Below are 16,800 nucleotides of genomic sequence, written 5' to 3'. Positions count from 1 at the left end.
TAGACTTGTTTTTCCTGTGGAATCAGTGGAAGAGGCATTTTTTTTCCTTTCTGCTGTTCTATAAAATTTGCCATCAGACATCCTGCTGTGGTATTAAAATATCGCTTGAAGCAGACTAGGAGTGTGTGTCTTTTCCATCTGGTAGGTTTCCAAAAACCCAAATGAATTGTAAGTCACAAGATCTGAATTAGTGACTTGGCCCTTGGGCATCCTTGGGTGTATATCCTTACTCGGCATCTTGGTATCTCATCTGTTTCTGAGAAGTTGAGAGTTGTTGTTTAGAGTTTATCATCAAAACATTCCTAGTAAGTTGAAGAGGAAAGGAGGATTTTTGTCATTTTGGCTTTTTTTAAAGTGAGAAATCTTGATTACTTCTTCCTTACCAGCTCAGTAGAAGAGCTTAAAATATATGCCAGTTGTTGGGGCGCCTGGGTGGCTCAGTGGGTTAAAGCCTCTGCTTTCGGCTCAGGTCATGATCTCAGGGTCCTGAGATCGAGCCCCGCGTCAGGCTCTCTGCTCAGCGGGGAGCCTGTTTCCTCCTCTCTGTCTCTGCCTGCCTCTCTGCATACTTGTGATTTCTGTCTGTCAAATGAATAAATAAGATCTTTAAAATATATATATATATGCCAGTTGTCAAGTCAACAGTGCCTAGGGTTTAAAAGGTAACAGTTGGGGGTAGAACATGTATTTTTTTGTTCAAGATTTTGATTTTTAAAAGGTTACCTTAGATCTTTTCCACTCAGTGGTTGCTCTGGCTCTAGAAGAGGACCATGTGTGTATCAGCAGGGTGGTTTACTTTATTGATGAGCATTGGACAAGAAGTTGCTGCCCACAAGTGACCCTAAAGTTCTGCCTACAGTTCTTCCAAGATCCACCAGAAAGGACACTGAAGTAATACTTTTGCCACCAAAGTTCATTGATGTGTGTCTTTTATTATAACATAATTGAGCAAAGCTTAGAATTCTTTTTTTTTTTTAAGATTTTATTTATTTGAGAGAGAGAGAGCTCAAGTGAGAGGTTGAAAGGATCTGAAGCAGACTCTGCACTGAGCCCAATAATGGGGTTTGATCCCATAATCATGAGATCATGACCGAAGCCAAAACCAAGAGTCAGAAGCTTAACTAGGTGAGCCACCTGGGCACCCCAAAACTTAGAATTCTTAAACAATCTGCAACTTCAATTTAGGAAGTTAAAATATTTCTAAAACATACGCAGAGTTGCCTACTAAATGCACAAGAATCGTTATTCTAAAGATTTTGTACACAAGCATTTGTAAATGAATGTATTACAAAAATACTGGCACATGCCTCACTTTTCCAGATCGTGCAAAAGGCTGCATCAGCCAAATCTATCAGAGTCCTGATTTGGTTGGCAGTTAGATTGTCCACTCTCTCTCTAAGCCAGAATCTTACTTGCATGGAGAGTAGGCTTGTCAGAATGCATGTAAATTAGGGTGTTGTAATAATTTTTAGGAGTTTGGTGGCTTGTTTTTTCTTTAGATTACCATGGATCATAGATACTACCACTTGGAGGAACTCTTTCCTAAAATTTCCCTAAAACGAGATCTGCTTCATTATGTAGCCAACAGAAAATTAGGACTTTAAAAAAAGGACAAAATGTGACAGTCATGGGAATTCAGGTCAGATGTATACGGAAATAAATGCTGAGCTGAAAGGTAGAAGACTAGGCCTGTTCTGTTTTTGATTGTGGAACAACAGCTACTTGATCACTCTTGTCTGGGGCTTTGTTTCTTTTTTAATTCTTTTTTAAGATTTATTTATTATTTGGGAGAGTGAGCAGGGAGAGGGAGGGAGGGAGGGAAGCAGACTCCCCGCTGAGCACGGAGCCTAGCACAGGGCTCTATCTCAGGATCCTGAGATTATGACCTGAGCCAAAATCAAGAGTCAGACCTTTAACCGACTGACCCACCCAGGCTCTCCTGGGCCTGTTTCTTAATCTGTGAAATAAGAGAATTGAACTACATGGTTGGTAAGGCCCCTTCCAGCTCAGCATCTAGATTCTAAAATAATTGGGGGGAAGAGATTGAGGGTCAAAAGTATTAACAGCAGGTCGAAGAATCAGAAAAAGAATAGAAAGTCAACTGCTTTTGCATTGTGCAAGGTAGGAATTAGGTGGGGTTAGAAAGTTTGCAGCTTTCAGATATTTTATCCTCCTCAGGCCCCTACACTTAGGAAAGAAGTTCTGTGTCCAGGGAAATACCTAAAGTTATTTTATTTTTCTTAAAGATTTTATTTATTTGAGAGAGAACGTGCACATGCAAGCACAAGCTCAGGGGGAGGGGTGTGGAGGGATTTAGGGAGAAGCAGACTCCCCTCTGAGCAGGGAGCCCCACTTTGACTCCAACTTGGGGTTCAGTCCCAGAATCCTGAAATCATGACCTGAGCTGAAGGCAGATGCTTAACCAACTGACACCCAGGCGTCCCCTAAAATTGGTTTTTATTTTATTTTGATAAATAACATTCTGAAATGGGACAAGTGGTAAATTTCCAACTAAAGATGAACAGCTGGGGCCCACAGTGCTTCTGAGGGATGTTTTCAAGGTTATATGGCAAGTTAGTTATATTAACTATGCAAATTCAAGAAAACCAAAGGGTAAATTAATTAAAACCTTATTAGCATTAGTTCATCCTCCTATAGGTCTGAGGTCTCCATGAATCTAAAAAGCATTTATCATGCTTTTGTATCATCATTATATCATCATTGTATCATTCTTAGGTAATTCTTGGCCCAAACAAAAAGAAAAATAAGTTCTGTGTGTTTTTAAGAGTTTTTAGGATATTTTTGACAAGCACTATAGCTCGTTTTCAACTCATAGTCTTGTATTTGTTGTAATATACAGGAGAGTATAGTGAAAGAACAAGGGCTTACTTGTTTTGAATTCAGCCACTTACTAGTTCTTTGATTTATTAAACTTCTCTGGATCCTTGATCAGATAAGGATTGAATGAAATATACATAAAGCCTTAGTTTTCCTCTTCTGGCCTTTGAATGAATTACCTTGAAGAGCTGTAAAAAGGAATTTTGATTCACATCTTCTTTTCGGTTCTTCCCGTTTATCCCATACTTCAGTAGTGATTGCAGTAGTGTATGGTAGATGGCATGAGTGAATCCCCCTTCTCTTTCCTATTTTCCTTTTAGTTATTAATCACTTGGCCTTCCTTCTTCATTTGTATCATCTAAACATGTGTCAGTAGATTTGGGGATATTTTTAAGCTGACATAATAATGTAATTGTTCATGACTTTGTTTTTTGCCTTTCACAGAGGATCTTCAAATGCTTCCTTAAAGGAAGATGAATATAAGGAACCTTTGCTCTTCCATTCTGGGGATCACTACCCCTTATCTGATGGAGACTGGTCCCCTTTAGACAAGTAAGTATTTTCAAGATTTCTCAGTTCCTGTCATATGACAGTAATAATATTTCTCTCATGTAGGAGAACTGAATGAATATGTACTTGTGACATGAATATGTACCTTTCCTCTTACTAATTATTTTGTTCCTAAACTTGATCTGACTTATGCTCACAGCGTTGGTTAGTATAGATCTGCATAATCAGCTTAGAATTTGGCCCTCTACAATTCTTAAATTCTAATCTTAAAGTGTCAACTATTAACAGTAACTGTGGATAATGTGAAGAAACATGCAGTCACACTTTGTTTTTTGTTCAAATCCACTTTCTCTTATGTATTATGTTAATTTAACCCATGTCTCTGTGCAGTTCATCTCTTGTAAAATTACCTTTCTCATTGATTTCTTGTGGGAATCAGTGGGATAATGCGTATAAAGCGTTTGCAGAGAACCCAGCAAGTCCTCAATAGATACTGGTTGGTGTTTTACTATTATTAAAGAACTCAAATGGAAGATGTAATTGATATTCCCTTCAGTAGAGTCTTTATATTGGCAGGATAAAGTTGATATGTTCAGACTTATATTTCTTTTAATTTGTTGAGCTCAGCAAGACTGAAGTTTGCGGAGTTAAAAGGCATCACATTTCTCTGTCTTGTGTTTACAGTCCCTATTCCCCAGGAGCAGTGTGTCCTAAGAGTGATTCAGAGCTGGAGGTGAAACCTGCTGAGAGTCTGCTCAGATCTGAGTCCCACATGGAGTGGACGTGGGGTGGGTTCCCAGAGTCTACCAAGGTACTAATGTTTTCTTGCCTGTGGAGTATGTCTAGTTGAAAACCTATGAGGTGTCTCTGTCATTGGGTAAAGTGGGGAGGGGTGATTTCTGAGCTAGTGCCCCTGAATATAAATGATGGTAGTGCCCTCATGTGGTCAGATGAGGAAATCCAAAGTTAACATTTTTCATAACTGCAACAGAAGGAATCCAGCATTATTTCGTGTGTTCTATTTAGTAAATAATGTTGATTGTTAGTTAACATTTTAATAAGAAACATTTAAAAGGTACCGAAAGGAAATTAGAATTTCCACACTTAAATTTTAAGTAAGAAATGAACTGTATGAAAGCTTTTTCACTTTTTTTTTTCACTTCTTCACAGATCATAATGAAAGAATTGGAAAGATACATTACTTGAGAGAAAATATTTAGACCCTCTAAGTTTTTTTTAATACACATTTTGCTTCTATGTGTGATTTGCATTGAGATTTGACTACCCACTTTACACTGTTAACAGAGCCTTGAGGTATAACCCAAGCAGGGCTAAATTTTCACATAGCACACAAGTTTTTCTCCTTGAAAATGAATATTCTTCCTCTTAGCATATAAAACTTGTCCTATTTCCTTAGTCTTCTTTGGTGATTAACTCTTCATAGTATAGCAGTTTGAAATAGAACTCTTTTGTAGATATCATGATACTAAACAAAATGTAGTTATTAGTTTTTCCCACTTCTTAATTATGAAATACCTCACACATTCAAAATCATGTGGTAACTAAATGTGTTGTTACAAATAAAATGCATTCAATTACTTGCATCCAGCTTAAGAAATAGATTTTAACAAACACCTTTGAAGGTGGTTTAACTTTTAAACAATTAAACTTTTTTTTAGGTCAGCAAAAGAGAGAGATCTGACCATCATCCTAGGACAGCTACAATTACACCATCAGAAAATACCCATTTTCGGGTAATTCCCAGTGAGGACAACCTCATAAGTGAAGTTGAGAAAGATGCTTCCATGGGAGAAACGGTCTGTACCATAGTGAAACCCAAACCCAGAGCCCTGTGTAAGCAGATAAGCAGTGCGACTTCCGCTGCAGAACTTCTTGAACCTCCCCTGGAGCAGCCTCAGATTTCATCTATGTTAGATGCAGACCACCTTCCTAACCCATCATTGGTGGAGGCCCCCTCGGAATCAAAACCTGCAGTGAAAGTAGACTCACCATCAAAGAAGAAAGGTAATCATTTGTTTGATTTGGCATCAGGTACTGTAAATTTAGATAAGTTATTTCTGTATTTCAAATGATACATGATGGCAAACTTTGTATTTATACTCCCCTGACCAGACCTAGCACATACTGTGAGCATTGCTTGTTAAATGGGGCTTCCCCACTGCACTACAGATTCCACTAGAGCAAGACTCTCACTTTTTCCCTGCTCCCTCCCAACTGCTCCCACTCAGTATACCCTTGGGAGGCATTTATTGAAAAAAAATGAGCATGTTCAAATCAGTTAGTCCATAAAATTAACCATTTTATTGACACAGTATGCCAATAAAGTGAAGTGGAATCCCCCAAAGATTATATGTTCAAAAAGAAAAAAATTGGATGAGAGAAAAATGTTTTCACCTGAAACATCTCTAAGGTTAGATGTTTTTTCCAGTAACATGGGAAATATATAAATGTATGCTTAATTTTAGTATGTTTTCTCTTCTTTCATTGATAATTGCCCTCTGAAACATAAAAGATTGCGTCTGACTCTTGGCTCAATAGCTCTTTCTCACTTTTGGAATACAGGTTTAATAAGTCAGAACATTCTTACTATTTAAAAATACAAAGTTGTCCATTGACAGTTTTTAGTTCAGTAAGAGCCAGAACATACTCTCTGGACACTGGCCTTGAGCCCTATTTTTTAGGGAAATAAAACCTTACCTAAAAATCAAAAATACACTCAAGGTTAAATCATCACAAATTGACCTAATAATGACTACAGGTGTGGACCTTCAGAGTCACTTGGAAATAACTTAGTTAAGAGAAAGACAAATGTATGATTTCATTTGTATGTGGAATTTAAGAAACAGATGAACGTAGGGGAAGGGAAGGAAAAAGTATGAAACAGAGAGGGAGACAAACCATAAGAGGCTCTTAACTATAGGAAACAGTGTTACTGGAGGGGATTTGGGGTGGGGGGTAATCGGGTAACTGGGTGATCGGCATTAAGGAGAACACTTGATGGAATGAGCACTGAGTATTTTATGCAATTGGTGAATCATTAAATTCTACCTGTGAAACTAATAAATGCACTGTATGTTAATTAAATTGAATTTAAATTTAAAAAAAAAACATTTAAAATAATTTGGCAAGGGTATTTATGGCCAAATGTGATCATCCAGCTGATGATCCAGCTTAACTTGGTACCTGCTCTTTCATAGCTCAGCAACCAAAGGCCCATAATCATATGTTCTACTCTAAGAACTGGTAAGGAGGAAAATCCAGTTTTCAGGGTGGATGTTTTGTTTTGGTCTGAAAATAATGACCCCCATTCCTACCACATGGTGACCCCTAGGGGGAAATAATGACCCCTATTCTTAGCACATTGTGTGGAACTAACAGATAGGAACACCAAGTGGTTTCTACCATTCATTTGGCCTCATTTTTTCTCCTCCTAGCTTTTAAAATTTTTTTTTTAAAGATTTTATTTATTTATTTGACAGATCACAAGTAGGCAGAGAAGCAGGCAGAGTTCCTGCATGGGAACTCTGAGCAAGAGTTCCCATGCAGGGCTGGATCCCAGGACCCTGAGATCATGACCTGAGCCAAAGGCAGAGAGACCTCCTGAGCCACCCCAGCGCCCCTCCCCACAGCTTGTTATCAGAAAGTTTTATACATACTTGCTTTCTTCCTCTCTTTCTCCACTCAGTTTTTTTATTGTTTCAAACCATTTGAAAAACTTGCAAGCATTGTGACATTTCGCCTTTAAACACTGTAGGATATACCTTCAAAGAATAAGAACACTGCATAACCACAGGACCATTGTCATGTGTTCATATTTCCCCAAATGTTCCAAGGAAACCTTTTTAGCTGTTTTTTTTTTTTTTTCCAAACCAAGATCTCATCAAAGTTCACATGTTGCATGTGGTTCTTGTGTTTAGCCTTTTTTTATTTAGAATAGCCCTGCCCACACACATACTCCCTCACTCCTATACGTACACCACTGCACCTCTTTCCCCCTCTGCACCGGTGATACTGATCTTTTCAAGAGCCCATCCAATCCTTTTCTATGCTTTCTCACATTCTGGATGTATCTGATAGTTTTTTCCCAAGGTGACATCCCCATATTTCTTTAAACTGGAAGTTGGCTCTAGAACAACACTGCCCAATAGAAATGCAAAGTGAGCTATATATGCTATTTTAAATTTTCTTGCATTAAAAAAAAAAAGTGAAATTAAGTTTAGGTGAAATTAATTAATATATTCTGAGCTAGTAAGTCCAAACTATAATTTTAACATGTAATCAATATAAAAATTGAGATATTTTACATTTTTTATAGTAAGTCTTAGAAATCTGGTGTGTTTTACACTTTTTACCACATTTTACACAGCTGTCTTAGACTAGGACAGTGGTGATTTGTTATAGTGAGTGGGCAGTACAGGTCTAGAGGCTTAATTAGATTTGGGTTCAACATTGTTTATTTTTTGAGTTGAAGATTACCATTAGGATATATTGAGTACTTTACCTAGTATCTCATTTTTTCTCCCCCTAGCTTTTAAAATTTTTTAATATTTATATATTTATGTTACATATATATTTATATGACCACTTGTTTAAGGTGTTGTCTGCCAGATTTATCCATTGTAAAGGATTTTTGTCCTTTTGCAATCAGAAGGTAATGCTTGGTGATACTTTGGCACCTTATGACTCCCCTGTTTATAGCAAACCTTCCCTCACAGTTTTAAAATAATGACCTCTTTCTCAGTGCCAGTGATTTCATCAGATTTGGTCATGCCTATTCATATTCTAAGAAGACTTTATCATGAAATCTAAATGATTCAGGGGCTAAGATTATTCATCTAAAAGCATATGAAAGAAGTTAGCTTGTGTTTATTGTACAACTGTTAATGTGTATAACACCGAATTTCTCTTTCATTGGCATGGATGCCTGAGAACCAACACAGCGGAAAGGTTAATTGAAACCTTTAAAAATTAAGTGGGTAGAAGAAGAATCAATGAAACAAGATGGAATTGGGAGGGAGACAAACCATAAGTGACTCTTAATCTCACAAAACAAACTGAGGGTTGCTGGGGGGAGGGGGGTTGGGAGAAGGGGGTGGGATTATGGACATTGGGGAGGGTATGTGCTTTGGTGAGTGCTGTGAAGTGTGTAAACCTGGTGATTCACAGACCTGTACCCCTGGGGATAAAAATATATGTTTATAAAAAATAAAAAATTAAAAAAAATTAAAATAAAATTTAATTTAATTTAAAAAAATAGTAATAAATAAATAAATAAATAAAAATAAAATGCAGTTGAGACACCTGCGTGGCTCAGTCAGTTAGGTATCTGCCTTCTGCTCTGGTCATGGTCCTGGAGTCCTGGGATTGAGCCTCGCATCAGGCTCCTTGCTGAGCAAGGGAGTCTGCTTCTCCTCCTTCTTCTCCTGCTCCCTTTCTCTTGCTCATTCTCTCTGTCAAAGAAAATCTTTAAAAATAAAATACAGTTTGAGTCATAGTTGGTCTTAATTGTTTGTAAAAACCGTTGTTTTCTTAAAGAGTTGTAAATGAAGAGTAGCTTAAGTTCTTACTTTTGATGCATTTTTCTTATAAAAATAGGTGTCCACAAGAGAAGCCAGCACCAGGGACCTGATGATATTTACCTGGATGACTTAAAGGCTTTAGAACCTGAAGTTGCAGCCCTCTATTTCCCTAAGAGGTAGTGTATTTTTTAGATATTTAAGGGTGACTAGCTGTGAAATACAGTGGCTATTTCTAAATCAAAACATTCTGTGAAAATGGAGCAAGGTTATGGTGATCTTTAGCTAAGTTGGATGATTGCTTCAGATTTTGGGAAATTCAGAAATTGTGTGTTGTTTGGACTATAGTGATTTGAAACTAATAATTTATCTCTTTACCTATTATATTTTACCTATTACCTACTTATAAAGAAATTTTCAGTATAACAAGAAGAGGTATACTGGTTAAACCTATGTAACGATTTACCAATGGTTATGACTTCACATTAGCAAATCTTACAGTCATTAATACAATAAAAGTTCATCAGCATATTCCATTTATTATGTTTTAAAGGTAATATATCTTTATTCAAACACATTTTACAAAGAATGCCTTCACTCCTTCAGTGAGTCTGAGTTCCCAGGTGAACTTTGGCTGGGCCCAGTGAGACACCATTCCAGCTGGTGTGAGCCCCACATTTTCCCTAGAGCTCTCACCATTTGTCACCACCCACCTCACAGTTTTCTACTTTGAATACCTTTAAAACCTCAGATACAGTGTATTGTACTGTTCTCCTAAGTTCATTTCTATCTGTAGGGAAATTCCATTATAAGACTCTGATTACAAAAATCAATTTACTTTTTCTCATGGAAGGTATGGTTTGAAAATACTGAGTTATAGGTACACATAATTAAGTACTTAGAAATAAATTATTGAAAAACATTTTAAGTTTTTATTTAAAATGGAAAGATGGGGTTGATATGTTTAAATTTTTTTATAGATATTTTTGGAAAGTCCTTAAAATTCTTTTCTAGTTCTCTGCCCTAAATTTGTCTTAAAATATGTTCTTCGCGTGAAGTAGTAGTTGGGTTTTTTAAGGTGAAAGAACTAGAAGTGCTCCATGTTGTTTTAATAGGAAAGTTAAAATGTAAGCTTAGAATTACCACTTTCTTTCAGATTTCACAGTCCTTATTTATTGATATTCCAAGGATTGATATTTTTAGTTTCCCTTTTAAAAAATGGGGAGAAACTGATTGATTAAAAAATGAGAGTGAAATGCAATGAAACCTTACTATGCTGTATTATAATTTAACTGCCTGAGGTCATTGCCCATTCACCAAGTTAGCCTATTTCTGAGACATTTCATAAATACTTATCCCCATTTGTTTTGTTAATTGTCATGATCCATGTCCTCTTGATTAAGTATCCAGTATTTGTAATTATAGCTAAACATTAATGTAAGTCACACTGCTCTTGTAGATTTGGCAACATGTTGAGTTAGATGGCATCCTCCATGTATTTAGAGGGTTACATTGGTTAGGATAACACCAGCTGCTCTGATAAAACACTGGACCTCAGTGGCTTACCACAATAGAAGTTTTTTTCTTGCTCATGTATTCCAGTGCTGATGTTTGGTGCCAGGCGCCTTACTCCCAGGGATTCAGGACACAGCTTTTCTTCCATCTTGAGGCTCCACCATTCCCTTAGGGCCTCCACAGGGAAAAGAGAAAGACTCACACAGGGGAGTTTTCAGGAGCCAGGCTTGGGAGGAGCACAGCACACCCCTTCTGTCCACATCTTAAAACTTGGTCATATGGTCACTTGGCCACATCTGACTATAAGGGGACCTAGCCATGGGCCCAGGAGAAAGCAGGGCCCTATTTGTTTTTTACCCAGGGGTCAGCCTCGCTCTCTGATGCCAGCATACTAGGTTTTGCTGCTTTACATCAGCTTTGACTTTTTCACCATTTCCAATGAGAAGAACATTCTGTTGATCTAACTAATCTCAATATTGTAGACTGGGTATGCATTGCTATTAAGAAAGAAAATTTCCAGAAACCTGAATCTGGGTTGTTGGTTCATATGTAAAACATAATAGCTTTGGAAACTGCTTTCTATTTATGGCCTATCCATACTTTGCTGCCAGCTACTACTCAAATTTGAGGGTTTTTTTTTTAGATCATAAAGCTTCATTGGATCACATATATTAAGTATATTGGCTTTTTGAATAAAATAAAATAATTTGAGACTTTTAGAACAGCTTTTCAGTGTGACATTAAATGTCCATTCAAAGTAAGCATTCATGCATAAGAAACTTAAGGTACCATTTCCTTATCCTTTTCATTCAGATTTATACCTCATTACAAAGTTTCCCTCAGGATCATCTTCTAAAACCTGGCTTCCATGCCTTTACCATCTAGAAAAATGAATTAACTTCACCTTTAGTCCTGAACCTCTCTAGTGTAAGAATAGTTTATAGTTTATTTCTCAAAATCTTTGTTTCAGGGTGGGTCTACGCTCTTGAGAATTTTCTCTTGCTTAATTTCTTTGTTTTGCGAAGTAACAGATGAATTTAGAAAAACCTAGACAGCTCTGAACTATAGTAATTTTCTACAGGATGTGTATAGTACCACCACTTTTTCTAGGAAGTTAGGATCAAAGGTTTCCAAACATCAGATTTTTCTTAATTACACTGTCATTTTCATCATGGAAATGTAAATAAATGGTTATAACTCTTTTACTCCTTTAATTAAAATCAGAAAGCCTGTAGTTGAAAAGTTTGTCTTACTGGGAGTGACTGTAGTGATTTTTGTGACCTATTTACTGTATTCACTGTTAATTCCTCAGCAGTGCGATTAGGTTATTTTTAAATGTCATTTATGATATGATCCTAAACTCTACCTAAGAAAAGCTTTGTCCAGAGGTCAGTCTGTTCCTTTTTTAATGGGATAAATTACTTGGTTCAGGCCCCCAGAAAACCATGTAGTAAGCTAGGAATATAAGAAGTTGCAATAAGGCAGATCCTTTTCTCCCCATCTGCTGCCCACAGTGAATCGGACCCTGGCTCCCGGCAGTGGCCTGAGTCTGACACGCTCTCCGGCTCCCAGTCCCCACAGTCTGTGGGAAGTGCGGCTGCAGATAGCGGCACCGAGTGCCTCTCTGATTCTGCCATGGACTTGCCTGATGTCACCCTCTCTCTTTGTGGGGGTCTCAGTGAGAACGGAGAGATTTCCAAAGGTATGTCAAGCAGTTATGCCTTGTCTTCACTGGAGAAAGCAGCCTGGTCATCACATGATAGAAACCTGCTGGTTAGCCACTCAGGATATTAAATTCTTTAATGACCTCGTGCAAGTAACAAGTATCTCCCTTTATTGTCATATCTTCAGCCCCTCCTTTAAGGTACCTCGTATGGGTTGACCTTAAAAATAAATGGCTTGGGTGAGTTGACAGTACCTTGGCAGGTGCTCATTTCACTTGAAGAGGGAGAATTCTCAGACTGCCCTCTCTACGAAGCGGCAAGGGTCATCTCAGGCTGTGTCCATTTTCTCATCTGTGAAGTTGAAATGTGTGTGGACCGGGGCCCAGCTGCCCTGGAAATCGCTAGACTTGAGACATGAGAGTAGGGCCTGAAGTTGTGGAAAATTAATTGTCTGTTGAGGAAATAGTCTTTCCAATAAAAAGTAGAAGGGGTTATTTTCTATCTTAGTCTTGAGACTTGGCCCTGGAAAGTACATTTACTCCAGAGAAAGGAAGAATCTTTAGCAGAGCCAATTCAGGTGACTCGGGGTAGGTCAAGCAGTTGTGTGTGTCTTTCCCAAGTTCTTTGGCCTCTCTGGCTTTACCTTCCTTTGTAACCTAAATTCTTCATATTTTCTCAGTTTGGCTCGTGGCCCCTGATTGATTTTCCTCTAAGGAAAGATTTTCCTTCCAGGACTAGTAGTATGATTTTTGTCTTCTCTGCCCCTCGGAGCACCTGAAGTCCTGTGTTTGGGAAACTGGGTACCCTGAGCATTACAGTTATGCTTTGCTGAATCTTTTTCTTTTTGAAGGTCACAGGGTGCTTATTATGCCTCTTTCTTCTCCATCTCTTAACTCTTGTTTGTTTTATTATTTGCAAGAAATTAAGAGTCCGTTATGGCCAGTAATTCTTAGTCCCTATAAGCCTTCACTTTAAAAATTATAGGTAGGGGGTAGAATGGAAAATACACAGTTATACAGACTATAGAATTTACATTTTTAAAAAATCTGGGTAACTTAGGTAGAATTTGTTATTGGAGGAGGCAGAAATGGCAAGTAAAGGTAATTAATATACACATCACCAGGAAGAACAATCCTGGTGAGAAATTCTCTGTTAGCTTATATCTACTAGAGTGTGGGTTTAGGAACAGAGCACACAAATTCATGCAGAATCTTCATTTATTTATCAAGAACTTGGGATTCATTCCTTGACAGACCCTAAACCAAATTCTGGTGTGTTTTTTAGGTTTTTTTTCCTCCAAGCAATTGTAAAATGTTTTGTTTTTTTAATGTAACATGCACTTAATACTGTAAGAGTCCCATGAATATTCCCTAGTTTCACAGTTGCTTCCCAGTAAAGTTTGTTGTCTGTACTAAGAATGAAACTGCAGTTTTTATTAGTTCTAGAGTGTGTGTGCACACACGTGTATCTGTGTCTTCCTTTCTCTTGCCACATCTGTAATTCATTTTTCTAAAAGTCTCTGGTGTATCCTTCCTGAGTTTTTTGGTTGTTGTTGTGGGTTTTTTTTGTTTTTTTGTTTTTGTTTTTGAGCAAGTAGTGTGGAAGAGGAGAAGGATAGAAAAAGGAAGTGTTCTTTCTTGCGCTGGATTAAAAAAGTGTCTGATATTTTGCTTTTGACGAATGTAAAAGAGTTTTTGGTTTTTTTTTAAAGGACTCATTTTATCCCTCATTTTATGCTATAGTTCCTTCAGTGTAGAGTATTGTGATAATCTCATTTAGGAATTTATGTAATCTCTAACAAAGGGTCATTACTATTTTACATTGCAGAAAAATTCATGGAGCATATAATTACTTATCATGAATTTGCAGAAAATCCTGGGCTTATAGACAATCCTAACCTTGTAATACGGATCTATAACCGGTAAATACTCCTGCTTTTGTAATTATTAAATAGTCTTGCAGAGTTTGGTTTTTTTCAAAGTGCTCTTTTTAACTGTTATAGTTTTCTTGTCATAAAATGTCATATAAATGAACTAGTGGACAGTGATTTTAAAGTGAAAGAGAAGCCTCAGCCTTAGTTTTCAGTGAAGCATCAAAATGTTATTGTCATAGATATTTAAGTGCATCTCACTGAAAACAATAAGGAATTTTATGTCTTATGCCTTTCCTCTTTTCTCTCTCCTTTCCTCTCGTCCCCTTCCTGTACTCTCACTCTTTCCCTTCTCTGTGTAATGGTTTTGCACAATTTTATTTCACACAGTTATTATAACTGGGCTTTGGCTGCTCCCATGATCCTTAGCTTGCAAGTATTCCAGAAGAGTCTGCCAAAGGTGAGATGATCCATTTCTTTTCATTTTTGAAAGTATCTACAGTGCATGATATTTAGAAACATCAATATGTGCACATTTCTAAACTGGGTACTATGGTAAAAGTTTTGTTTAAAATTAATATTAGAGAAGATCCAAAGAGTTCTGTGTGCCCACCCAAATTATCTCGTGCCCAAAATCTAGGAAATTTGCTGGGCTGCCATATCTTTGTCATTTTTATTAGATATTTATACTAGTTTCTGACTGGGTATAAAAGTTGGGAGATTTTATTAATTATTCGCTAACTACAGAATGAATGAAAAAAAAACTCCTCATTAATATGGAAAGAAGCAGCAAGAAGAGGGTGGTGTGGCCACCAGAAGTGTGGCATCAGTGTGATTGGGTCAAATTGTGGCTAATAAGCCTTTTATGTAGAACCTGAAGGTTCTAAATCTGTGTATCAGCTTAGTTGGTCCTCAAAATGCGTAAAGAACATGTTATCCAACGGTAGAGAAATGAGAGCATCCGCCTGACAGCCCCCCCGCAGCTGCTTCTCTATAACCAGACCACCCAGCCTCCTACCACAGAACCACCACAGAGCTGTGCCACCACAAAAAAGAACTATCTGCCTTTCACTGGTGTTACAGACTCTAGAGTACTTGGGGAGGTGTGGAGAATGTTGCTCACATTCCATAATAAAGCACCATCCCACATGCTGATGGTAGAAAGTAGTTGGGTCTTCGTGACAGACAGATGGCTAGACTGACCCAAGTTGATTGTTTCAGGCCACGGTCGAGTCCTGGGTCAAAGATAAGATGCCAAAGAAGTCTGGTCGCTGGTGGTTTTGGCGTAAGAGAGAAAGCATGACCAAACAGGTAACTGACCTGAAAGAGGTAATTTTTTCCACAGGCTAAAAAGAAGTGAATCTTTGATTTATTCAAAAAAACCTTTTTGCCACACACAAGAAAGGGAATTTGGGCTATTCTCTTAACAATATTAATAGTCCCCATTTTTGAACAGTGAGATGTGGAAATGCTATGCTACGTGCTTTATTTTGCCTTTCACCTTCACTGCAGCCTGATGGTATAGAAGTTTAAGCTCCCACTTTACAGGTAAAGAAACAGGTGCAAAGAGGTGACATCACTTGACCAAGCGCACAGAACTGGTGAGGGATGGAGCTAGGGTTTGACCATGAGTCCAGCCCCAAAGCCTGTGCTCTTTCCGCTCTGCTCACTACGTTACCTTCCAAACAGAAGCAAGAGCTTGTTCTCCTCCCAAGGAGGAGATGGCAGTGGCAGTCGTATCAGTAACTTCTGTTCTGTAGTGTTCATGTCCCTGGCACAGACATAATGAGTATAGGCCAGTTGTATTCTGTGACTTGAAATAGTGCCCTTTTGAAATTTACACTTGTGGCTTTGTAGTAACAGCTTTTTTGCACAGCAGCATATGACTTCGGTCTCAGATTTCTTTCCTTTGGCACAAGTAGAAAAAGGCTGTTTCTTAAGCATTTTTAAGTTGTGGATTCAGAAAACCATTTTATTCATTCCTGGAGAGTGCTGCTGATAAGTTTTTACCTGTCAGTCGCTGGGAGGGAAAAATTGCACATTGCTATTATTATCTTGTTTTAGCTGCCAGAGGCCAAGGAAGGGAAATCCGATGCGCCACCAACCAGTGAACTGGCATCGAGCACAAAGGAGCCAGCCAGTGGCAGGTGGGTGCTCTGTCCTTCCTCTGGGCTCATAACCCCTGGGCTATGTAGCCATTACAATCAAATTGATTTTGACAGTTTTGTTTAATATTTAGTCAGAAATGTCTTTCTCTAATGGACAGTCATGACAGTAAGTGGCTTATTGGTGCCACTCAGGTAGCAGATAATAACTTCTGCTTTTCTAAAAAAAAAGTTATCAACTCAGAGGAGTAAACATACTCTGTACTGCTTTTTAAATGTCTTGCTCCATTCCTGGAGCTGTGGAATCAGATGCCTGTGAAATGGAGGCCTCTGGGAAAGGGATCTTGAGGAGCCTTAAGAGGTGCTGTCTCTGGTCCCTGCTCCCTGGCTTTCTATCTGGTGCAAAAGGAAGATGCCAAGAATTTCAAGATGCACCTGGCCAGCTCAGTTGGTAGAACATGCAACTCTTGATCTCCGGGTCATGAGTTCTAGCCCCCCTACCCCACCTTTGGGTATAGAGATTACTTAAAATTAAATTTAAAAAAAAAAAAATTCCAAAATTGGTGTGGGTCCATTTCATTTCTTAGAAGTAGCAACCCTCTAGATATTTGGTTTGGCTGGCCCTGAAAGATGCCACAACTTACCCTCTTCTCATTCTCGCTGTTCTTATACTTCCCCAAACAGATTCTTTCCTTCTGCTCCAGCTCTTTAATTCAGGGGTTGGTCTAAGCCTGAGCATTCATTTTCTTGCTCTTTGCCCA

General features: G+C 38.1%; 1 protein-coding gene across 4 annotated transcripts in view; it reads left to right on the top strand.

Moving 5' to 3' along the window:
• The window catches only part of LPIN2 (lipin 2), an 82,909-nt gene that overhangs the window by 57,940 nt on the left and 8,169 nt on the right, over window positions 1-16,800 (top strand). For all 4 annotated transcript variants that reach the window (XM_032311333.1, XM_032311334.1, XM_032311335.1 and 1 more), the window contains exons 5-13: window positions 3,283-3,390; window positions 4,033-4,159; window positions 5,028-5,373; window positions 8,965-9,064; window positions 11,915-12,102; window positions 13,892-13,985; window positions 14,325-14,394; window positions 15,156-15,245; window positions 15,999-16,081. In XM_032311333.1, the coding sequence (XP_032167224.1) occupies window positions 3,283-3,390; window positions 4,033-4,159; window positions 5,028-5,373; window positions 8,965-9,064; window positions 11,915-12,102; window positions 13,892-13,985; window positions 14,325-14,394; window positions 15,156-15,245; window positions 15,999-16,081 (1,206 nt within the window). The remainder of the gene's footprint in view (window positions 1-3,282; window positions 3,391-4,032; window positions 4,160-5,027; window positions 5,374-8,964; window positions 9,065-11,914; window positions 12,103-13,891; window positions 13,986-14,324; window positions 14,395-15,155; window positions 15,246-15,998; window positions 16,082-16,800) is intronic.

The sequence above is a fragment of the Mustela erminea genome, chromosome 13, assembly GCF_009829155.1.
Source record: "Mustela erminea isolate mMusErm1 chromosome 13, mMusErm1.Pri, whole genome shotgun sequence".
Taxonomy (NCBI): domain Eukaryota; kingdom Metazoa; phylum Chordata; class Mammalia; order Carnivora; family Mustelidae; genus Mustela; species Mustela erminea.
Note: the sequence above shows the minus strand (reverse complement) of the source record. Positions and strands in the feature narration are given on the sequence as shown.